This window comes from Salmo trutta, chromosome 15 (genome assembly GCF_901001165.1).
Source record: "Salmo trutta chromosome 15, fSalTru1.1, whole genome shotgun sequence".
Lineage (NCBI taxonomy): Eukaryota > Metazoa > Chordata > Actinopteri > Salmoniformes > Salmonidae > Salmo > Salmo trutta.
This window is the reverse complement of record NC_042971.1, coordinates 55,011,981-55,037,794: the sequence shown is the minus strand read 5'-3', so window position 1 is coordinate 55,037,794 and position 25,814 is coordinate 55,011,981. Positions and strand designations below refer to the sequence as shown.

General features: G+C 41.7%; 1 protein-coding gene across 1 annotated transcript; it reads left to right on the top strand.

The window, feature by feature from the left end:
• Positions 1-8,013: 8,013 nt before the first annotated feature.
• On the top strand, positions 8,014-24,174 carry LOC115149371 (uncharacterized). The gene is made up of 5 exons (XM_029692185.1): positions 8,014-8,055; positions 8,693-8,855; positions 11,610-11,848; positions 15,267-15,411; positions 22,845-24,174. Exons 2-5 carry the CDS (start codon positions 8,701-8,703, stop codon positions 22,957-22,959), a joined length of 654 nt encoding a protein of 217 aa, XP_029548045.1. The 5' UTR covers positions 8,014-8,055; positions 8,693-8,700; the 3' UTR covers positions 22,960-24,174.
• Positions 24,175-25,814: the final 1,640 nt, after the last annotated feature.

Sequence of the window (25,814 nt, the reverse complement as noted above, 5' to 3'; positions counted from 1 at the left end):
TTTTGAGAGGAATGGAAGATTCGATATAGGCCGATAGTTTTTTATAATTTCTGGGTCAAGATTTGGCTTTTTCAAGAGAGGCTTTATTACTGCCACTTTTAGTGAGTTTGGTACACGTCCGGTGGATAGAGAGCCATTTATTATGTTCAACATAGGAGGGCCAAGCACAGGAAGCAGCTCTTTCAGTAGTTTAGTTGGAATAGGGTCCAGTATGCAGCTTGAAGGTTTAGAGGCCATGATTATTTTCATCATTGTGTCAAGAGATATAGTACTAAAACACTTTAGTGTCTCCCTTGATCCTAGGTCCTGGCAGGGTTGTGCAGACTCAGGTCAACTGAGCTTTGGAGGAATACGCAGATTTAAAGAGGAGTCCGTAATTTGCTTTCTAACGATCATGATCTTTTCCTCAAAGAAGTTCATGAATTCATTACTGCTGAAGTGAGAGCCATCCTCTCTTGGGGAATGCTGCTTTTTAGTTAACTTTGCGACAGTATCAAAAAGACATTTCGGATTGTTCTTATTTTCCTCAAATAAGTTGGAAAAATAGGATGATCGAGCAGCAGTGAGGGCTCTTCGATACTGCACGGTACTGTCTTTCCAAGCTAGTCGGAAGACTTCCAGTTTGGTGTGGCGCCATTTCCGTTCCAATTTTCTGGAAGCTTGCTTCAGAGCTCGTGTATTTTCTGTATACAAGGGAGCTAGTTTCTTATGACAAATGTTTTTAGTTTTTAGGGGTGCAACTGCATCTAGGGTATTGCGCAAGGTTAAATTGAGTTCCTCGGTTAGGTGGTTAACTGATTTTTGTCCTCTGACATCCTTGGGCAGGCAGAGGGAGTCTGGAAGGGCATCAAGGAATCTTTGGGTTGTCTGAGAATTTATAGCATGACTTTTAATGCTTCTTGGTTGGGGTCTGAGCAGATTATTTGTTGCGATTGCAAACGTAATAAAATGGTGGTCCAATGGTCCAGGATTATGAGGAAAAACATTAAGATCCACAACATTTATTCCATGGGACAAAACTAGGTCCAGAGTATGACTGTGGCAGTGAGTAGGTCCAGAGACATGTTGGACAAAACCCACTGAGTCGACGAAAGCCTTTTGGAGTGGGTCTGTGGACTTTTCCATGTGAATATTAAAGTCACCAAAAATTTGAATATTATCTGCGATGACTACAAGGTCCGATAGGAATTCAGGGAACTCAGTGAGGAACGCGGCATATGGCCCAGGAGGCCTGTAAACAGTAGCTATAAAAAGTGATTGAGTAGGCTGCATAGATTTCATGACTAGAAGCTCGTAGTTTTTTTTTGGTAAATTGAAATTTGCTATCGTAAATGTTAGCAACACCTCCGCCTTTGCGGGATGCGCGGGGGATATGGTCACTAGTGTAACCAGGGGGTGATGCCTCATTTAACACAGTAAATTCATCAGGCTTAAGCCATGTTTCAGTCAGGCCAATCACATCAAGATTATGATCAGTGATAAGTTCATTGACTATAACTGCCTTTGAAGTGAGGGATCTAACATTAAGTAGCCCTATTTTGAGATGTGAGGTATCACGATCTCTTTCAATAATGACAGGAATGGAGGAGGTCTTTATTCTAGTGAGATTGCTAAGGCAAACACCGCCATCTTTAATTTTGCCCAACCTAGGTCGAGGCACAGACACGGTCTCAATGGGGATAGCTGAGCTGACTACACTGACTGTGCTAGTGGCAGACTCCACTAAGCTGGCAGGCTGACTAACAGCCTGCTGCCTGGCCTGCACCCTATTTCATTGTGGAGCTAGAGGAGTTAGAGCCCGGTCTATGTTCGTAGATAAGATGAGAGCACCCCTCCAGCTAGGATGGAGTCCGTCACTCCTCAACAGGCCATGCTTGGTCCTGTTTGTGGGTGAGTCCCAGAAAGAGGGCCAATTATCTACAAATTCTATCTTTTGGGAGGGGCAGAAAACAATTTTCAACCAGCGATTGAGTTGTGAGACTCTGCTGTAGAGCTCATCACTCCCCCTAACTGGGAGGGGGCCAGAGACAATTACTCGATGCTGACACATCTTTCTAGCTGATTTACACGCTGAAGCTATGTTGCGCTTGGTGACCTCTGACTGTTTCATCCTAACATCGTTGGTGCCGACGTGGATAACAATATCTCTATACTCTCTACACTTGCTAATTTTAGCTTTAGCCAGCACCGTCTTTAGATTAGCCTTAACGTCGGTAGCCCTGCCCCCTGGTAAACAGTGTATGATCGCTGGATGATTCGTTTTAAGTCTAATACTGCGGGTAATGGAGTACTTACTGGTGGCACAGACGCTGTTTCATCCTTTCCTACACTGAAATTGCCCTTGCCTAACGATTGCGTCTGAAGCTGGGCTTGCAGCACAGCTATCCTCGCCGTAAGGCAATCGTTCTCCTGTATATTATAAGTACAACGACTGCAATTAGAAGGCATTGTGTTAATGTTACTTAGCTTCGGCTGTTTGAAGTCCTGACGAACCATGTCCAGATAAAACCTCCGGGGTGAAAAAGTTGAATGAAAAAAGTTGAGTGAGGGAAAAACTAAAAATATATGGTAATGAAAAAGTAAAAACCGTGAAGTAGTCAGCTAGCAAAGTAAGATTGACAACAAAACGCACAGCAGCACGTAAACAAGTCTGCAAGTTGTTTAACAAACTTAAAGATACCAAAAAAATGGTCCAATCAATGTTTCTAAATACAGTGTCATATGTCTGTCCATGGTACTGATTTCTGTGTGTTTGTGTGTGTGCGTTTGCGTGCTGGCCTTGAAGTGGAACAGACAGTGTTTTAACTACTTTGCAGATATGAAACAAACAGACAATCATATCAGTCAAAAATATCAAATTCCCAGTTTATGCTTCAAAACCAACTTCTTAGGGATAGGGGTAAGTATTTCCACTTCTGGATGAAAAGCGTGCCCAAAGTAAACTGCCTGTCACTCAGGCCCAGAAGCTAGGATATGCATGTAATTGGTAGATTTGGATAAACACTCTAAAGTTTCTAAAACTGTTCAAATAATGTCTGTGAGTATAACAGAACTGATTTGGCAGGCAAAACCCAGAGGACAAAACATCCAGGGGGAAAAAAAAATTGAGGTCATAGTATTTCCCAATGTTTTTCTATGGGAAGCCCTATTTAATAGGAACCTGGTTGCAGTTCCTATGGCTTCCACAAGATGTCAACAGTCTTTAGAAATTGGTTGATGTTTTTCTTTTCAGAAATGAAGAAGTATGGCTGTTCTTTGTAAGTGTTTCTCCATGTGGACTCTACTGTTTGGTGCGAGTAAACTGGAACGCACTTCAGGTTGTTTTTATCCGGTATTGGAAACAGTTTATCCCGTCTTAAATTGTATTGATTATTTACGTTTTAGGATACCTGAGGTTGGATTAGGAATGTTGTTTGAAATGTTTGGACCAAGTTTACAGGTAACTTATTAGATACTTTGTAGTCATGTTGGGCGAGTTGGAACCGGTGTATTTCTGAATCAAACGCGCCAAATAAATGGACATTTTGGGGATATAAAGAAGAACATTATTGAACAAAAGGACCATTTGTGATGTTTCTGGGACTTTTTGGAGTGCCAACAGAAAAAGATCTTCAAAGGTAAGGCATTTATTATATCGTTATTTCTGACTTTTGTGTCGCCACCTGCCTGAAAATGATTTTCATGTGTTTGTATGCGGGGCGCTGTCCTCAGATAATCGCATGGTCTGCTTTCACCGTAAAGCCTTTTTGAAATCTAACACTACGGCTGGATTAACAAGAAGTTAAGCTTTATTTTGATGTATTACACTTATATTTTCATGAATATTGATCTTTCTCTAGTTTGAATTTGGCGCTCTGCAATTTCACTGGATGGTGTCAAATCGATCCCGCTAAAGCGATTGGCGCGCGAAGGGATCACTAACAGGTTTTAAGAAGTTTTAAAAATATGTTCTATTTGACAAAAAAATCACATGATGTACAGTAAGGTATTGTTGGAAGAATAGATGGATGCAGTTCAATGCATAATTAATATGATTCCCCAATACATTTCTTGGTAGTCCAAAAAATATTGCTATCAAGTGGTAAATTGTTGTTTGTACGTTGTTTGCTGCACCGTTGCAGTTTCAATGACTCAAAATGTTGAACAAAAACGGACGACTGTAACTTAGACTGTGTATGTCAATACAATCAAACTAGCAAGGGCAATGATCACAAGTCAATCATAACGTGGCTAATAGGCTAGTGCACATGTGTCAAACACAAGGCCCGTGGGCCAAATAGGACACTCAAGTGAGTCTAAATGAGTCAACAGCTGAGTCATCTACTTTATGAAATTACAACCTGATGCGCTGGCATCTGTGAATTCAACTTCAATTGAGGCTTTCCTGTGTCCCATTAACAGTGCGCAGCAGATGGAAAGTGTACAGACACATGCCACAGTCATAGCTGGCTACTAAAATGTTGCAGTCTGGCTTCAGTTTTTAAAATTTGACAATGATTAACCAAAAAACAAAACCTGCAACTAAACACCATGCAAAAGAGAAACATGTTGGCCTATTACAGCAACATTTGAGCAGTAGCCTAGGCTGGCTACTCAACTACAAGACATTTTGAATGCACCATAAAGCCATGCTGCATTCAACTGCACCGGTGATCCATACAGTGCAAAAAAAATAAAAACATGTTTTAAGTTTACATGTTACAACAACTTACAATGTTTTAGTTATTTTGAGTTATTAAATACTTTTTGATTAGGGTCGCAGCATATTCTGCACATCTGCAAGCATATTCTGCACATCTGCAAGCATAGCAACAAAGGCTGGACAAATATAATGTATCTCTTATTTTGTTTTAATATGTTAAAATGCTATATACAGTATCTTATGTACATAAGTAGACATTATAAATTGCCATATTTTTTAAAACAAAAGAATTGCCAGTTTGGGTTGCAGTTGCACATGTTTTTGTAAAAACAAATAGGCTATGTCTGGCCCGTGAATGTGTTGTTTTTTCAATATGGCCCGTGTGCTGATTGAGTTTGACACCCCGGGATATTGTATCTACTTATTTAACTAGCTATTTATTTAGCTAGCAAGCTAAAAACACAGAGCCTAACGTTAGCTAGCTAGCTAGCTGTCTGGGAGGATGTCGTGTCATTGGAGTGGGTGAGTGACTGACTTTTTCCCCTCATCATTTTGTGGTGGCTACAGCTATAGATGCTGCTGGTGTCATTTAGTTAGCTAGCAAGGAATGTGAATCGCTTTGCTAGCTAGCTATGCTGAATTTGAACGACTGTTATCCACAGTTAGCATATCTCTTAGTTGTCAATCAAATGTATTTGGCATCATTCAAATGGGCAGGCAAGTTCCAATTCAGGCAAGCTGGCAGGCAAGCTGCAGAAGGACGAGCAGGCTACTATTCTCCATCGTTTATCAGTGCAATTTTGACCTCCAACTACCTGAAAAATTTTGAGAGGGTTTATCTAATATTCCCTCATTAGATTTTCGCTCATCTCACATTAGTTGTTGATCTTGTTGATGTGCATAGGCAACTGAGGGAGAGAGAGCCTAGCTTTTCATGGTTGTTTAATTAATAGGATTGTGAAGTTCCCAAACGTAAGAGGACTCCCGTGGTATTTACATATTTGCAGAAATCCATTCAGGTGTATTTTGTGGCTTTGGCGAATGCGTTCTATTGATTTAAAGTCGCGCTGTTGCTACTGCTTGTTAACACACAGTCCAGTTCAAAGTGAATGATGGCAAGCCCGTTTGGCAAATGACTTATTTGCATGTAGGCCTACTGTAGCCCTGATTGGGTATGGCGCACCGGTCTGCGTAGACTTTTTATTAGGTTTTATTTACTGCAGTGTATATTATTTGTCCAAAAGCACATCCATTTTCCCACTCTGTGTTGCGCTAGAATTTTCCAAAATTCCCAAACATTCTATGAATGTATGAAAATGTGAGAATGACCATATCTATATGAACAGATTTAAATAAGATTTCATGTTGCTAAAATGCTGTCAGTTCCACTTTAAGTCTGGGCTAGGGGGCAGTATTTTCACGGCTGGATAAAAAAACGTACCCGATTTAAACTGGTTACTACTCTTGCCCAGAAATGAGAATATGCATATAATTAGTAGATTTGGATAGAAAACACTCTAAAGTTTCTAAAACTGCTTGAATGGTGTCTGTGAGTATAACAGAACTCATATGGCAGGCCAAAACCTGAGAAGATTCCATACAGGAAGTGCCCTGTCTGACAATTTGTTGTCCTTCTGTTGCATCTCTATCGAAAATACAGCATCTGTGCTGTAACGTGACACTTTCCAAGGCTTCCATTGGCTCTCTAAAGCCGCCAGAAAGTGGAATGGGGTGTCTGCTGTCTCTGGGCAAAGTACAGCAGCAGAGTTTGTAAGTGGTCAGCCTGGGGACAGTGAGACTGAGATGTGCGTTCACGAGACTTCTCCATTTTTTTCTTTCTCTCTTTGAATGAATACAACGTTGCCCGGTTGGAATATTATCGCTATTTTACGAGAAAAATAGCATAAAAATTGATTTTAAACAGCGTTTGACATGCTTCTAACTACGGTAATGGAATATTTTGATATTTTTTTGTCACAAAATATATTTTTTTGTCACGAAATGCACTCACGCGTTACCCTTCGGATAGTGACCTGAACGCACGAACAAAACGGAGGTATTTGGATATAACTATGGATTATTTGGAACCAAAACAACATTTGTTGTTGAAGTAGAAGTCCTGGGAGTGCATTCTGACGAAGAACAGCAAAGGTAATCACATTTTTCTAATAGTAATTCTGAGTTTAGTGAGCCCAAACTTGGTGGGTGTCAAATTAGCTAGCCCGTGATGGCCGAGCTATGTACTCAGAATATTGCAAAATGTGATTTTGCCGAAATGCTATTTTAAAATCTGACATAGCGATTGCATAAAGGAGTTCTGTATCTATAATTCTTAAAATAATTGTTATGTATTTTGTGAACGTTTATCGTGAGTAATTTAGTAAATTTACCGGAAGTTTGCGGTGGGTATGCTAGTTCTGAACATCACATGCTAATGTAAAAGCTGGTTTTTGATATAAATATGAACTTGATTGAACAAAACATGCATGTATTGTATAACATAATGTCCTAGGAGTGTCATCTGATGAAGATCATCAAAGGTTAGTGCTGCATTTAGCTGTGTTTTTGGTTTTTGTGACATATATGCTTGCTTTGTGTGATTATTTTTGGCAGGGTACTCTCCTGACATAATCTAATGTTTTGCTTTCGCTGTAAAGCCTTTTTGAAATCGGACAATGTGGTTAGATTAACGAGAGTCTTGTCTTTAAAATGGTGTAAAATAGTCAAATGTTTGAGAAATTGAAGTTATAGCATTTTTGAGGTATTTGTATTTCGCGCCACGTGATTCCACTGGCTGTTGACTAGGGTGGGACGCAAACGTTCCACCTAGCCCAGAGTTAAGAGATCACAGCCACACCGCAAGCTGGCAAATAATTGAATAAGAGATCAATTGTAAAATGTAAATATAACAATAATTTTATTGAAATTTACACGCAAAATACAATGTCAAGATGAAAAAACAATGAAAGACTAAACACTATCATGTATTATCTCTGATATAAAGTTAACACAGGTTAAATGCAATAGTGGACTATAGTATTAAAGTTCCACGACAAAAATATACATTTTACTCTACGATTGACAATGAGGTTGTTTAATTTGAACTCTCTCTGAAATTTCTGAACTCAATAAAACTTTTGTAAATAAGTAGTGTTAGAAGACCATAAACCTTTAGAGGAAAATATGGGTGAGGACTCAGATTACCCTTAAACTCAGTGTTATAAACTGCATGGAATTTATGGTGTGTTATGGATATTTGAAAATAATGTGGAAATGCTTGAATTTAAATCTTAAAGGCGTAATCCATATTTTGATTCAGCCCAAATGCCAGTAAGTTTTTTAGCCAATCGAAGCATTGGGGGCGGGTCTAAGACAAGCACAAACACCGTTCCCACTCACAGTGAAGGAGCAAGGTAGGGACATTGTATTTATTTATTTATTTATCATTCAGTTATGAACAATAGTCCCATTGAGATATAAATCTCTGTTTTATAGGAGCCCTAGCTAAGAAGTAAAGGCTAGATAGTCTGTGTAATGGATTATAAAGTCTGTAAAGTAGATAAGGCCTGTTTTTCTGTACTAGCTAGCTAGATAGTGTTAGCCTCAGTGGCTATTTAGGGTGTTCAAGGAACAGCTGTTGTTGCTCTACCAAAAATAGCTGCTGTAGATATGGACACTTATTCCGGAGAGTGGCTTGCATGCATATCAATATATCAGGCCTGTGCCAGAAATGATTGTACATCATAGTTTATTTGAAAATACAGCTTCTGTCAACGAGTCAAAAATATTTGATGATAAATTTGAAACTATTGCCAAATAATAGTTAGGCATTGCTCTTTGCTAAGAAGCATATTTGTTTTTTGACCATTTTGATTGAAAACAATCACAGTAAGGTACTTCATTTTTACCCAGAAATGATTTGATATTGATATAAAATGGCTGCATTGGGCCTTTAAAACTACACTCATCCCAGATCTGCAATAAATGAATGCCAGTGTCTGGACAATACTAACATGCTGTCATACATGCTATGTGTTTTTTTTATGTCAGGAGGTGGCATGATGTCGTCAGACAGGGATAAAAGGGCTGTGTTTGGTAAAGGGATCGCGTTCGACCCCTGCCAGCTTCGAGACCCTTGGGAGAACAGACCCCAGAAGATCAGTGAGAAGGGACGACAGGAGAAGGAGGGGCAGGAAAATAGAGACCTGAATCGGTAAAATCACAAAACAAATGTAATATATGAACACAGACTTTCAGAAAGACTTTCAGAAAGACTTTCAGAAAGACAGACAGACAGACAGACAGACAGACAGACAGACAGACAGACATGGGGGTTGTTGAGGTCTGATCTGTTTCATGGTCTGCCTCTAATTTTCTCCCCATCCTCAACACGATTCTTGATCATCTCCTCAATAATGTTATGGTGTTGTTTTTTTCTAATTCGCTATGGTTCTGTGTGTTCATCCGTAGGCTTATTAAAGAGCGGCACATTCGACTGATGGCATTGGAGAAGAAAGGAAAGGGCAGAAAGATGGTGTATTGTCCTCTACTGAAACGGTTTAGGCTTGATCCTCCACTAGACGCAGCCCCGCCCCCACCCCCACCCCCACCCACTCCCAAGAAATCACCACGACGGGTGAAGATAGAGATCCCCAAGCCAGTGGAGAAGAAGCCCACCCCACCTAAACCATCACCTCCTCCTCTGCCCAAAGTCATTCTCTCTTACAAATACTTACAAAGACGATCTGAGGGAAAATGGTGGAGGGGTATTAGGGATAGAGAACTACCGAATGGTCCAAGTGAATGGTCAAAGCCCTTTAAGTGTCGACCACTGCAGTTCAGTAGAATCCTTTACGACCAAACATTGTCGTGGCAGCGGGGATGGCCAACGTTCAGCCGGGAAAAAAGCAACAAACTACTGAAAGTTAAACCATTGGATGACAAAGTTAACCTTAAAGAGTGGAAGGATTCTTGGAAGATGTCCAGGCCTTTACCCAAGCAGCACACAGAAAACAGGGGCATTACAGAAAAAGTAAAGGCTTTCAGAGAGTGGCAGAATCGCTTGGCAATCAGCAGAAATAGAACATCTACGGCAGTGGAGAAGAAAGGAAAGAGCAGCGACATGTCTAACTTCAGGTCTAAAGTGGCACCTCCACCAAATATACATAAATCTGAGCCACCAACTCATGAGAAGAAACATGAACCACTCCTTCAGCTGAGGAAGGAGAGCTCTGAGGAAAATAAGCCCACCGTACCCAAGAGCGCAAAGCCCCCAGCCCCACAACCCAAGGAGAAGAAGCTGCTTGCCAGAAAACCGTCACCTCCTCAGGAAGACACAGTAAATCTTCCATGGTGGAAGAAAGTTTGTAGGACGTCCAAGCCTTCACTCAAGCAGCACACAGAGAATCAGATGATTGCAGAAACTGTGAAGACAGGGACGGGCGATGACATGTCTGACTCCAGAAAAATCGTGATGAGCCTTGACAATGATGCTGACATTGAAGCAGCACATTTGGAGTCCAGGTTTGGAGACCAGGTTTGGAGGCCAGGTTTGGAGGCCAGGTTTGGAGTCCAGGCCAAGGTGGTACCTCCACCCATACCACCCACAAAGAAACGTGAACCACCCAAGAAATCGCAGTTTGATGCCCCCCAAAAAACTCAGGCTTCATCGGACATACTTGATGTCGATAAATGGTCAGAAGCCTGGAAGACTCAACCACTGTTGTTGAACATTAAAGAACAAGTATCTCTGGAGGCTTGGGAGCAGGAATGGCCAGAGTTCACAGAGGAACAAAATGATAAACGACTGAATGCTAAGCCTTTGGATGACAATGTAAATCTTACAGAATGGGGGGATGCTTGGAAGACGCCCAAGCCTTTAGCCAAGCAGCACACTGAGGACTTGACGGTTACAGAGACAGTAAAGCCCAAAGCCTTGACAGGTTGGAGAGAGGCAAGGAGGCTCTCTGGTGACAATGTTCAAAATAATCCTCCAAGCCTGAAGGATTGGCGTGACTCGTGGAGTTTCTGCCAAGAGCATCGCTGGTGGAAGGTTTCTATGGACTCCCAGATGTCAAAACAACTTTTTTCCCATCTAAGGAAAAGGGGCGGAGGGCTTTTTTTGTTTTGTTTTTTGTTTTTGTTTCTTTGTTTTCTTGGACACAATACGGACTGGGGACAATAGGACTTAATTACCATGACAGCCATGAAGCAAGCAAACATTACAAACAAATAAACAACACAACACATTTAGGTTAAGACATAAAAACAATGACAACCATGCATTACTATCATTATAACCTAATTAACTTAAAGTAACTTTTAAAAGACCAAACTCGAAGAAAACTGTTAACAGTATGTGATGGGACATGTAAGAATAGGAAAGGAAAGGGAAGGAAAAGAAGGCTGGTAGAAAGTGAGATGTTATGGCAAGGATTTTGTAAAGTGTATGTATGCAGATGGGATTAGGCTGGGGGGATTGTGGGCTGAGGGCCCTTGGGTAATGTTTTTGTCAGCAGATAAACTTTAGAAAAGATGGTGGATAAATGAAGATATCTTATTCAGGACGTTTACCATTGAAAAAAATGGTCAAAGTTCCGGTCTACTTAAGGAGTGGCTCTCGGGTCTGGTATAATTAGTTAATTGACTGTACTGTATATGAACCAGAAAGAATTAAGGAGTGAGATGTTTCGCTTCCTCCTCCATCTCTGACTGTAGGCAGTTCCTAATCCCATCAGGACCCAAACTGACAGAGCTGCACTAGTTGACTTCAAGAAACCCGAAGAAGCTTCCTTTTCAGATATGTAGTGTTTGATATTAGCGAATGTGGGACACATTTTATTTTTACGTGGGCAAGGATGTGACAGGGTGTAGCTGATATTGTTGAGTTAATTAACATAGTCATGTTACATGCCTCCTATTGGTCTGTTCAAACTGATTCTTTGTGTTTTGTCTTAATTGATTGCAGGTGTGACTGCGGAGCATGCGTCTCCTCCTGTTATCTTAAAATGGCTGCATTTCCTGCCAACCAGGAAGAGGAAAAAAAGAGCCGCTGCTACCTCCAAGTCCTCAGACTAGCTCTAGCCTATGGACTGAACTCCCAATCACAGTTGAAAATTATTATATCTAGTCTCTGTGTTTATTGTGAAATTCTGAGTACATCTTGTCGGCTCAGTGTCTGTGAGGACTTGGAGACAGTCAGCAAAGGTAATTCTTGTTTTTTTGTGTTTGTGGGCTTGGCTATACCATGCATGTAGCACTTTAAAGTCTTTCAGACATTTTTGAGAGTGATGAATGCATTTTTTGTTACACTTAATACAGTTTGCTGTGTGTGCACTATAGATGGGTTAGCTGATAACGTCATAAACGATTCACATATTTCAATGGTGAGTTGTGATTCTGGATGGCCAGATGGCTTCCAACAATGACAAACTGCCTGTGGGGAATCGTGACTAGTTTCATGTTGTTCTTTGTGTCTTGTTGAGGTGTTTTGACTGATTTCATGTCAATGCTAATTTGGCAAATTTGCTAGCTAGCAAACCAACAGTAGCAATGTATTTGAGACAAGTGCTCATTGTGTAAAATGTATGTTTTCAATAAACATTTTGACAAATCAATTATATTTATTCAATCTAAGCCAACCGTTTGTTTTGCCCCATAGCTCTGCATGTGCTGGTTGCACAACAACCAACCTGTCTATAGTTGCTGTGCTTTAACATACTTTTACTAGCCTTAATTGAATATTGCATTTAAACACTGAAGTCTTACAGAATGCCTTGTTGTATTAGACACACAACTGTAACCTTGAAATATTGCTTGTAATAACATTAAAGAGGCGCTAACTTGCCGATTCCGCCTGGGATTTTTCGTTACTCATTAAGAACATTTAGATTTGTGTCTTGGAGTTGTAGTTCAATGTGGGTGTGTTTTGTTTGTCCCTCTTCAGTCACTGCCCCAAACAGGCCACCATACCGACTGGCTTATGAACTGTGAGATGCAGCATGCCAATATGATTGGTCAGGTGAAGCCTCAAGCATACTGGATTTCCTGCATTCTGGATGTAGCTCTCTTTAATGAAAATTGTTTGTGATGCTAACGTTAGCTCACGAATGTGAGGATGTTTGAAAGCCCATGCCGTTTAAACCCCCCCCCCCCCAAAAAAAAAACATGAATATTCTTTCAAAATAACATTTGTGACAATATCCTAAACGGTATATATTGTCTAAACAACTCCAAGGTGTTGTGTGCTAATGGTTAGTTCGGCTGCCTGTAAATAAATGGGTGGGTTGTAAGTTTATTCTGGTGAGTGATTGGATAGCGTGAACTGGGCAGCTGTTATCCTGAGGATTTGATTACTGCCAGTCGTGATTAGACTGCCATGCAGTGAGCCAATGGGGGCAGGATTTAAATCACAACCCAACTCTCAAGTTTTGACATCCTCAGTTACACAAATCTTACAAAACTGTTTTGGAATATATTGACATTATGACCAATTATCCTACTTACAGATTTTGGTACTGGAATAAATGTTTGACTGAAATCGATGGCACAGGTCATTTTCAACCAGAGAAGTGGGTTCTTGCGCTCAGTTGCACTTTAAATATTAGTTAATTCAATTAAAATCCATTTTGTGCTACTGTGTAGTGCGCTTTCCATGATTCAGTACTAATGTCAAGTGTTTTATTTTTTCACTGCTCTATTCTTAAATGTTTTCCTTGAGGACCTTCCCTCTATGCTACCTTTTATTTAACAACAAAAAAAAAGAATCAAGTGTTAAATGGTGTCAGCAGGAGCAGCTATATGTATAATTTAAATCCCCCATGTTACATAATCATACATTCTATTTGGAATTCTCATTTGTTCCATATAATTTGAATATTTTTGTTCATAACTCACGTTTGTGTGTGTGTATAGACGGACCAAGGCGCAGTGTGAGTAGCGTTCCACATCTTTAATATAAAGTGAAACTATGCAACATACATAAACGTGACGGCAATGAAACTACACATAAACACAATATCCCATAACCCACAGGTGGAAAACATGCTACTTAAGTATGATCCCCAATTAGAGACAACAATTACCAGCTGCCTCTAATTGGAATCATACAAATCACCCAAACAGAAAAACTAAACTAGAACCCCACAGAAAATATAAACTAGATTAACCCCCCAGTCATGCCCTGACCTACTCTACCATAGAAAATAAAAGCTTTCTATGGTCAGGACGTGACAACGTTTGGAAAAAAAACATATGGAAGAGACTTTAGACAAGACAACTTATGCATGTATTAATGTAAATTGAAAAATGTATGCTTTTCCTTGTTTGAAAAATATGGCAAATTTGGCCTCGAAGTTCGGACGAGGTTGTTCATGTTCACTGGGATATGAATTCCAAGAATGTCTACTGGGCCACTTGTCCCATGAACGGCACACCACATGGACTCAAAGTTGGAGTGTTTTAGGGAACCCAGGATAAGTAGTGAGCACTTGTCATAGGGATGGCATGACAAAACCATCCAATCCTGTAAAAATAGATCAGAGTCACCGTGGTTTAAATAGAGCACAGAGCCATCCAGACCTGACACAGAGATTTATAAACCATTTTTATCCAAGTGACAAGAGACATTGATTTTACAATTTATAACATATTGTGGATTACAGAATGAATGAGTTTACTCTACAAATATCAGTATCATAGTTATTTAAGGCCCCTGAACTCAATGCTTTTGCAAATTGAAATACAATACCAGTTTGTAGCATGGGAAGAGCTAAGCATATTAGGAAAAATTAAATAATGGAGGTGAGGAAAAGTCAGATTGAGGTTATTTAAACAAATACATTCAATTTCAATTCTCCTGAATTTTGAAATATCCTTTTTCTTCAGAATCATAGATTACATAGAACTCATGGAATGGCCATATGATATTTAACTTTTCTCATATTTCAGTGGAACTGTTTGTCTTCGTAATGAATGTACAGTATAAACCACAACCTGGGATTGGATTCAGCCCACGATTGAAGCTTCTTCAGTTTCTCAGCCAATTATAGCACAGAGGGTGAGTCAGTTTGGCAAGTCACACAGACAAGAAACAGTGCGCTGTACACACAGTAAAGGAGCAAGGGAGGAAGATTCTATATATTTATCGTTCTTTATCCAGACCAGTGACATTGGGAAAGGAATCTATTTTTTTCACGGGAGCCCTGGCCAAGAAGTAAGAGCTAGCTAATCTTTGTTACGGATCATGAAGTTAGTGAAATTCAAAACCAGTTATTTTCTGTTATTCCAACTTGCTAGCTTGTATTAGCCTTAGTGGCTGTTTATGGTGTCCATGGAACAGCTGTTGCTCTCCCAAAAATAGCTGCATCTTTTATGGGCACTTACACTGCACTTTGACTGTATAAACGTATTTGATGAATTTGGAGCTTTAAAATGGTAATTTTTATTTCTGTATTGTGTTTGCACCGGGTGACATGCCTTTATTTTGTGGAAAATAAAAACTCTTGAACCTGAACTCTTATACTCTTGAACTTATACAAGCCTTAATATTTATCTCATTCATTCATACCATTGTCTCTGGGCTACACTAAAATGGTGTTATACACGCTATGTGTTTTCCTGTCAGGAGGTGGCATGATGTCGTCAGACAGGGATAAAGGGACAGTGTACGACAGCTTCCAGCTCATGAACCAATGGGAGAACAGAGCTAAGCAGTTCAGTCAGAAGGGACAACTGGAAAAGGAAAGACAAGGAAAGAGTGCCTTGAATGGGTAAGACTGAAAATACAATGACTCACATGAACCTTTCTCAAAATTAATTTTCTTCCAAAAAGTGAACTATCACTTCAAAGTACATCAACTATATTCATGGTTTGGATTCAAATGCATATTTTTTAAGACAGTGTGGCATCATGGCATCATATCATTATCCACTCTATTTCTTAAAGCATGTCAATCTTTGAATACCCAGGGACCTATAGGATCAGCTTTGTCAGCCATAACACCTTGATAATGCATGTGCAATTAAGCAATAAGACCTGAGGGGGTGTGGTATATGACCAATATACCACGTCTAAGGGCTATTAAGCAAGACGCAATGCGTCTTAACAGCCCATTTACCGCAAACCTCTGAGGTGCCTTATTGCTATTATACACTGGTTACCAATGCAATTAGAGCAGTATAAATGTTTTGTCATACCCGTGATATACGGTCTGATATACCACGGCTGTCAGCCAATCAGCATTCAGGGCTCGAACCAACCAGTTTGTAATATGTAAGACACCGCAATGCATTATAACATTTCATGCTGGCTTTGATTAAAAAAACTATTTAATTGTTTTTAAAAAGTGACTATTGAATAACAACCTACAGTATAAGGGCAGTTTAATATTATTGTGTTATTATAAAAAAATGTACCCTGCTGTGGTGCTGTCTTCCACAGGCTTTACAAAAAGTGGCAGTCTTGCCTGGCGAACAAAAATGGAACCCCTACGGCAGCGGAGAAGAAAGGAAAGGGCAGCGACATATCTGACTTCAGAAAGGTTGCGGTGATCCCAGACATTGATGCTGACATCAAAGGAGCCATGTTTAAGGTGGTACCACCACCAAAGATTCCCAAACCTGCTCCATCCCCACCACCACCACCCAAAAAGAAACCACCCAAGAGGGCAAAGCCCCAAGTTCTCAAACCAGCCGGGGGCTGGGATGAGTCATGGAAAAGCCTGAAGCCCCCAGAGCAGGAAGTCCAACCTGAGGAAAAATGGTGGAGGGATTTTAAGCCAGATAGATACCTACCTCTCAGCGAATGGGCAAGGCCCTTCAAGTGTCGACCACTGTTATTCAGTTTCATCCTTCACCAGCAAACAGAGTGGTGGCAGCGAGGATGGCCAGTGTTCAGCCGGGAACAAAGCAACAAACTATTGAAAGCTAAGACTTTGGATGTCGAAGTAAACCTTCCAGGGTGGGAGGACGCTTGGAAGACATCCAGATCTTTATCCAAGCAACACATTGAGAACAAGATGATTACAGAAACAGTACGGCCCAAAGCCTTCTTCCCAGGCTGGACAGAATCTTGGAAGGTCGCAGGTGAAAATGTCCAAAACAGTGGCCGATATCTGAGGGATTGGCACGAGTCCTGGAGTTTGTGCCAAGAACACCACTGGTGCAAGGCCCCCATAGACTCCCAGTTGATGTCAAAACATGTGTTCTCCGATGAGTTGTTGATCTCCCAGCTTGATGAGGAGATCCCATCTTCATCAGATTGGATAGAGTCCTGGAAATCTGTGAAATCTCAGCCCCAGTCCCAAGAGTCCCAGTCAGAGCCCAAAGGGACTGAATTAGAGGTAGAAATGTCCCATGTGCCACTGCATCTCCAGTTCCACAAGCTTAACACACCTTTCTCAAACTGGCACGAGTCTTGGAAAGTGTCAACTGCAAATAACGAAGCAATTGAAGATGGATGGAAAGGTTCCTGGAAAATATATAGTCAGAATCAAAATCAAAATAACACAAAAGCCCAAAGAGATGTTGTGTTATTCTCAAATAAGTACAAGACCCAAAGGTTGCGGGGTGTCGACAGCATGCCTCAGAGTGAATGGTCTAAATCCTGGAAGACCCCCATGCCTCCCCAACATACTTTCTTGCCAGGTTGGAAAGAATCTTGGAAACAAAACAGCAATTCATATTGGAAGGATTGGCATGAGTCCTGGAGTTTATGCCAAGAACACCACTTTTGCAAGTCCTTTATGGACTCCCAGTACTGCCATCATGCTATGATGATGTCAAAATGCTTGCTGACTAATGAGCTGTTGAGCTCCCAGCTTGATGAGGAGATCCCATCTTCATATGAGTGGATAGAGTCCTGGAAATCTGTGAAACCTTATCCTCAGTCCCAATCAGATTCAGAAGAAACTGAATCAGAGTTGGATATGTCCCATGTGCCACTGCATCTTCAGTTTTACAAGCTTAACACACCTTTCTCAAACTGGCATGAGTCTTGGAAAGTGTCAACTCTGCAAGCTGTAGCAGGTAAAGACGAACAAGAACATCCTTCAACAGAATGGACTGATTCCTGGAAGATATCTTGGACGAATCTAAATAAAAATGACTTAAAACCCCAAAAGGATGTTGTATTTTTCTCAAGGCATAAGACTGAATGTTTCTTGAGTGTTGACTGTATGGTCCAGAATGAATGGTCTGAATGCTGGAAGACCATCAAGCCTACCCAATACACTGAGACACAGGAGGAGGAGGAGGAAAAAGATAGCCATTCTGATTCCTCAAAAAATTTGTCACATCTAATAGAGATTCCTTTGAATGATTGGGCAGAATCATGGAGGTTCAAGCCAGAGGACGAGAGCCCCACCTCACCCAAGACGGCACAGCCCCTAGCCCCAAAACCAGAGGAGGAGATGCTGAAAGCCAGCACACCATCACCTCCTCAGCCTTACAAATACAATCTTAACCAGGCAAGCTGGGGTGATTCCTGGAAAATCCTGAAGCCCCCACAGAAGGAAGTCCCATCTGAGAAAAAATGGTGGAGGGCGTTTAAGCAGGACAGAAACCTACCTTTCAATGAATGGGCAAAGCCCTTCAAGTGTCGACCACTGCTATTCAGTCGCTTACTGCACACACAAACAACATCCTGGCAGCAGGGATGGCCAGCGTTCAGCCGGGAACAAAGCAACAAACTACTGAATGCTAAGCCTTTGGATAACAAAGTAAACCTTCTGGAGTGGGAGGATGCTTGGAAGACACTCAAGCCTTTACACAAGCAGCATGCTGAGAACAAGATGATTACAGAAAGAGTACAGCCCGATGGCTTCTTGCCAGGTTGGATAGAATCTTGGAAGGTCGCAGGTAACAATGTCCAAAACAACAATCCATATCTGAAGGATTGGCGTGAGTCCTGGAGTTTTTGTCATGAACATCACTCATACAGAGCCTCTATAGACTCCCAGAATCGGCAGTATCTCCCAGTATCACTAAAACACAAGCTGTCCAATGATCTGTTGATCTCCCAGCTTGATGAAAACATTACGTCCTCACCAGAAGGGGTAGAGTCCTGGAAATCTTTGAAAAATCAACCTCAGTCCCAGTCAGAGTCCGAAGAAATTGAATCAGAGATAGATATGCTCGATGTGCCACTGCATTTTCAGTTCCACAAGATTAACACACCTTTCTCAGACTGGCACCAGTCTTGGAAAGTGTCAACTGCAGAAAGTGAAGGCGAAAAACAACAGAGAGAATGGAATCGTTCCTGGAAGATATATTGTCCGAATCTGTCCAAAAACAACACAAAAGCCCAAAATGATGTTGTGTTTTTGTCCAATAAGCATAAGACTTACAAGTGCCTGGGTGTCGATCATGCTGAAGACAGCATGCCTCAGAATGAATGGTCTGAATGTTGGAAGACACAGCAGCAGCACCAGCAGCAGTTGGAGGACTGGGCAGAGTCTTGGAGGTTATCTGTCGCCCCAGAATCCAACAACTCAGTATCACTAGACCGGTGGAAACAATCATGGAGACTCTCAAACCCAAATCACCCACATCAGCTTAACCAGGGCACAGAGCCTCTCATACACAACGGCCCCAAACACCACATGCAACTCCACGAGGTTGAACTGCCCCAGGCAGAATGGAGCAACTCCTGGCAATACCTCAAGTCAGACACTGGATCCTAACACGAAGAAGAAAACAGACATACAGTAGAACATTATAATATGTACGTCAAATGATCAGATGTGTATTTGATCCTATACTATTTATACTTAATGTCAATATACATACATGTTAAATGTCTTATTACTGGACACATTGGAGTGTGACAAGCAGAATTCTCTGCTGCAGAGAGGAGGTTGGGGTGAATGAAGTGTATAATGCGTGGTTTGCATAGCTGTTGAAAACTTTAAACCTAACCTAATCTCAACCTAATCTAATTACTTCTATCCTATTGACTAAATTTTGTTGTTTTCTATCGGCTGTTTTTGCTACTTCTATTGTTGCTGGTTGTCTTTGTGACTAAATTAATGCTTGATTGACGAACACTTTATCCATCTTGGATTAATAAATATATTTAATTATCATATTAATTGCTAAAGTATCGTCAATGTTGAAGGTTTCTCTCAAATTGCCAGAGCATTCACCAGGACTGAACTGGGATCTTATAACGATGTGCGCTGAGAGTCGGGAAGCAAGTTCAGGGAGTGAGTGTTTAAATAAATAACTTCATACAAAACAAGAAACATGCACAACGTACAGACATGACACTGGAACAGAAACAATGACACCTGGGGAAGGAACCAAAGGGAGTGACACATATAGGGCAGGTAATCAAGGAGGTGATGGATTCTAGGTAAGTCTGGCGCCATAACGAGCAGCCTGGTTATCTAGAGGCCGGAGAGGGAGCACACGTGACAGATCTGAATTCGGGACAGGCATTTCTAACACAAAAAACAAAATAATCAACATTCTGTCCAAAAACAACCATTTAGACAGGACCACTGGGCTAAAGATGGACCAGCTCATCTGGCATTTGGGCAAACCTTTGGTGTTCACCTTTTGACATTTTTCTGTTCCAGGCTATTATTATGCAACACATCTTCATGTAACATGAGAAAACATTGAACATGTGTCATATGTAGTTCCATGGGAAAGCGGGGCATAATGACAAAACCAATCATCTGCACAGTGGTATAAAGTACTTACACTAAGTAAAAATACTTAAGTATTACTTAAGTTGTTTTTTGGGGTATCTGTACTTTACTATTTCTATTTTTGACAACTTTTACTTTTACTTCACTACATCACTTGAGTCATTTTCTATACATTTTACTCAAGTATGACAATTGGGTACTTTTTCCACCACTGCTATGCATAAATAGATCCCAGAGACACCCTAGGTGTAAAATAAATGGAATACTGAATAGCCAGTCCTTAGCATCCACAGGAGGGCAATGTCAAACATGTCAAGATTACCCACATTTTACCCAAAGTTTGATAAAACTAAACCAAACCATCAATACAGAGAAACTTTAGTGCCTTGGAGACTCTGGGCCATGGTTCTTAACCTCACCTTGATGGGTTGGAGTTCAACAACAAAGTGAAACATTTTATTTTACAAATGTCAATGTTTTTTTATGGTTGTTTAATTTGCCTCTGAACACAATATGGCTTTTGCAAATTGAAAATAATCAAAAGTTTGAAGCATGGGATGAGCTATGCCCATTAGGGGAAAATGGAGTTTATGAAAAATCAGATTGAGGTCTACAAACAAATAAATGAAATGTCACTCCTAAATTATAAAATGCACTTGTGCTCAGTGTTGCAATTGTGTCAGTCTCAGGCGAAATAGGACTTGTGGCTTCATTTTATTTGCATAGTTTTATTTGGGTTACACTTTGCTCTAAACTGGATGCTGGCAAGTAGGCAATACAATATTTATACAGTCAGCTTCTGAAACTTAAAGTAATATGTAATACCTCATGGGTAAATCTGCATCATTCTGTTCCGCACCATTTCCACTTTTTCATTTCTTACCAAAACTTTTTAAATAAGACCAGGTAATATAAAATCGGCAGCAATATGACTTTGAAAATTAAAAAGATGTGCTCTTGAACATTAAACTAACTGTAATGGAATTCATATGCAGGAGGATTGTGGGGTGGAAATAGGTTAAGTACATCTGGAAGTGTGAAGGAGGAAGAAGGCCACCGAGGGGAACTAGATAAAGCGTACAATATTCAGAGCCACCACTGTCACTTTGCATGTCTCACTGCAGTGTTCCCATAATGCACTTAGGGATTATGGAGGCTCACTTGAAGAGACGCCACATTTGATTTCATATGCACACAGTAAAATGCACAGAACAGCGAGCAGAGCAGAGCAGGGCATCAAAAAGAAGAGACTGCTGATGGCTGCATAAAGCCATGAAAGAGGCTGGAGCGAAAGTTCAAGGGAGAAAAACTGGGAAATCATCCTGTGAAGTCCATATCCTGTGTCGCAGACGCTTGAAGGCATGCGACACAATGGGAGACAAATCGAAATCTCAATTTGACGTACAGTGCTCTATTGTATATTGCTTAGATTTTTTGTTGTTGAAGTTTTGAGGGAATTGGGAAGTAGGCTTTAAGATTAACTTCAGACTTGTCTTTGGGATAGTTTGAGGACACCAAATAGTAAAACCTACAGTATGGGCTAAGAGACGACACATGATAATGATGCTGATGATAATTATGATTATGATTATGATAATGACAACAACGATGAAAAGGGTGATCATGTTGATGACGTCACTAACAGCAAAAACATTCGTTAGTCATATAGCCTGCATATGAGAGAATGATCCAATGGGAGTGTAAGATGTGCTAAGAAGTGATAAGTTGCAATAATTATCACTTAGCAAGGGGTGTGAACTTTCAGCAACCCTGCATGCCTCAATATTCACCTGAAACTAATGGCCTGTTCAGGCCAGACGTACGCCAGCTGGCTGAGAGAGAGAGAGAACGACAAAGAGTGAGAGCGAGAGAGAAAAAGGTGTGAGATTGAGGATAAATGAAGCCTTACTCCACTCTCTTTCTCATCTACCTCTAGAGAAATATTAGCAGTCTCTAAGATACAGCAGCACAGTGAAGAAGTTACAAGATGGGAATGTGTATTAGCCTGCCATGCATGCCTGCTAATACGCACATTCCCATTTTAGGATCTAGCTGCCACTTTTCAAGCCAGAGCCTGAGCGAGTTGAGAAGAGTCCATGTCCCATATCGGGGGATCCAGTTATATGCCTCTATCCCAAATGAGTGGGAAAGACAGGTGCTGTCAAATTTTTGTCAAAATTATGAATTAAATAAAACTGTGATAGGTGGTTTTATAAATGATTTAAATAAAAGCTTTGGCTTGCATGCACTATGGTACTGGTAATCATGAACATGGTTAAGCAGGTGTAAATAGTCCTACTGTATCTAAACTAGGCTGTAAACAAGAAAAACATATCACAAACAGAACCTTTGTCAACCTGACCTTTTGACGTGTCATTTTAAAATCAGAGAGGCGTAGAATCAAACAACCAGCACTGCTTATGACTTCATCAGCTATTCACAGTTCTCTGCTTCCTGTGATTGGCAGCAACATAGAATTATGAAAGCCACCATGAGGTTAATAATGTGATGAACAACTGAGAGGTAAAAATACCTCTGTTTCCCTCCAGGGTTCAGAGACCCGTCCCCAGCAGGCAAGCAGAGAGGCCACACTGTGAGACTAAAGGATGTATCCACGGCTCTGAGGATGTAGCCACGGCTCTGAGGATGTATCCACAGCTCTGAGGATGTATCCACGGCACTGAGGATGTGTCCACGGCTCTGAGGATGTATCCACGGCTCTGAGGATGTATCCACGGCTCTGAGGATGTATCCACGGCACTGAGGAGGTGTCCACGGCTCTGAGGATGTAGCCATGGCTCTGAGGACATATCCACGGCTCTGAGGATGTAGCCACGGCTCTGTGGATGTATCCACGGCTCTGAGGATGTATCCACGGCTCTGAGGATGTAGCCATGGCTCTGAGGATGTATCCACCACTCTGAGGACATATCCATGGCTCTGAGGATGTAGCCATGGCTCTGAGGATGTATCCACGTCTCTGAGGACGTATCCACCACTCCGAGGACGTAGCCGCGGCTCTGAGGATGTATCTCTAGCTCTGAGGACATATCCACGGCTCTGAGGATGTAGCCATGGCTCTGAGGACATATCCACGGCTCTGAGGATGTAGCCATGGCTCTGAGGACATATCCACGGCTCTGAGGATGTAGCCATGGCTCTGAGGATGTATCCACGTCTCTGAGGACGTATCCACCACTCCGAGGACGTAGCCGCGGCTCTGAGGATGTATCTTTAGCTCTGAGGACATATCCACGTCTCTGAGGACTTATCCACCACTCCGAGGACATATCCACGGCTCTGAGGATGTAGCCATGGCTCTGAGGACGTAGCCGTGGCTCTGAGGATGTATCTCTAGCTCTGAGGACATATCCATGTCTCTGAGGACGTATCCACCACTCCGAGGACATATCCATGGCTCTGAGGATGTAGCCATGGCTCTGAGGACGTAGCCGCGGCTCTGAGGATGTATCTCTAGCTCTGAAGACATATCCATGGCTCTGAGGACGTATCTCCAGCTCTGAGGACGTATCCACGAATCTGAGGACGTATCCACCGCTCTGAGGACGTATCCACGGCTCTGAGGACGTATCCACGGCTCTGAGGACGTATCCACGGCTCTGAGGACGTATCCACGGCTCTGAGGACATATCCACGTCTCTGAGGACGTATCTCCAGCTCTGAGGACGTATCCACGGCTCTGAGGACGTATCTCCAGCTCTGAGGACGTATCCACGGCTCTGAGGACGTATCTCCAGCTCTGAGGACGTGTCCACGGCTCTGAGGACGTATCCACGGCTCTAAGGACGTATCTCCAGCTCTGAGGACGTATCTCCAGCTCTGAGGACGTATCCACGGCTCTGAGGACGTATCTCCAGCTCTGAGGACGTATCTCCAACTCTGAGGACGTATCCACGGCTCTGAGGACGTATCCACGGCTCTGAGGACGTGTCCACGGCTCTGAGGACGTATCCACGGCTCTGAGGACGTATCTCCAGCTCTGAGGACGTATCCACGGCTCTGAGGACGTATCCACGGCTCTGAGGACGTATCCACGGCTCCATGCTACTTTGGTGCCACTTATGCCTGTGTGTATTTACTGTTTGCTGTAGCATGCTCTACATTACCTTTTAATGGTGCAGTCATTCCACTCATTTGTTTGTGAATGTTATTGTCTTTCAATAAATTAGTTAAGGACAATGTCTCTCTGGTGATGATTTAAAAAAAAAATCCCACTCTCTCTCTCTCTCTCTCTCTCTCGCTCTCTCTCTCTCTCTCTCTCCCACGCTCTCTGCCTCCCACTCTCCTGCTCTTTCTCTCCCCCTCTCTTTCTCCCCCTCTCTCTTTGTCCCCTTCTTCCCACTTTCTCTCTCTTTCCCCCTCTCTCTCCTTCTTCCCCCTCTCTCTACCTCTTTGTCTCTCACTCTCACCCTCTCTCCTTCCCCTTTCTCTCCTTCTTCCCTCCCTTTCTTTTTCCTTCCTCTCTCGCTCTCTCTCTCTCTCTCTCTCTCTCTCCCTTTTCTCTATCTTTCCTTCCCCCCTCTCTCTCTCTCTCTCCTTCCCCTCTCTCTCTCTCTCTCTAATAGCTAGCAATATGAAGACTGATAATAAGCGTGACTGTTTTGTCTTTCTGTCTCCCTGGTCTGAAGCTACAGGAGCTGTTTGTTAATGAGGCTAATCACCAGTCAGCTCTCTCCACAGGAGTCCTTCACTCCTGTGCTAACATAATTAGCCAGAGGAATACAAGCAAGCAAAAGCAGAATGCCAAGGACTTTCAGATTTATTGGTGTGATTTTTCCTTTGTTTCCTTTGTGATTATGATTCATAGCAGTGTGCATCTGTCAACAAACTATTTCCTGCTATGAATGGCCTTGCCAAACCTCACTTTCTGTTAGTTTTTGTTAGAGTACAAATATTTGAGATTTGACTCCCAGGCCCATGGCAAACCTGAATGTCCTTGATCCTGTGCCTTAATTACATGAACACTATCCAGCTAAGAATGGTCTTGTCAAATGTTAGGCTCCCAAGCCCCCATTCCACATCTCAAAATGTTTGCACACGTCCTCAGTGCCACGTCCTCAGAGCCGTGGATATCTTCACTCAGTGGATTACAGGGTGTGAAAGGTTAGCTAATCCTGTTGCTTTTCACTGTTTTCTCAGGCTTGTCTAGATTTCTGGTATGAGAGGTTCTGTAAGTCACCTACACTCGGTGGTCCACTGCTCTGAAAAGCACAGAGTGGCCAGTGAGGCACAGAGGGTAGTACGCAAAAAGAACAAAACAAACCTCTCCAAACCATATTGCTTTTTCATAGAATAGGCAAAGGTTCCATTTTAACAGAATGCAATATCTCAGTACGGTTAAAATTACATTACATGGAATGTCGTATATGAGATCCCGGTTTTCAATTATTTTTCTTTGATACCATTCCTACACTGCCAATTAAAAAGTCATAGTCAAGGTAATTTCATGAGGGTTGAGGAATGAGATTTGTTATTTTTTTCCTAAAATGAATTATAGT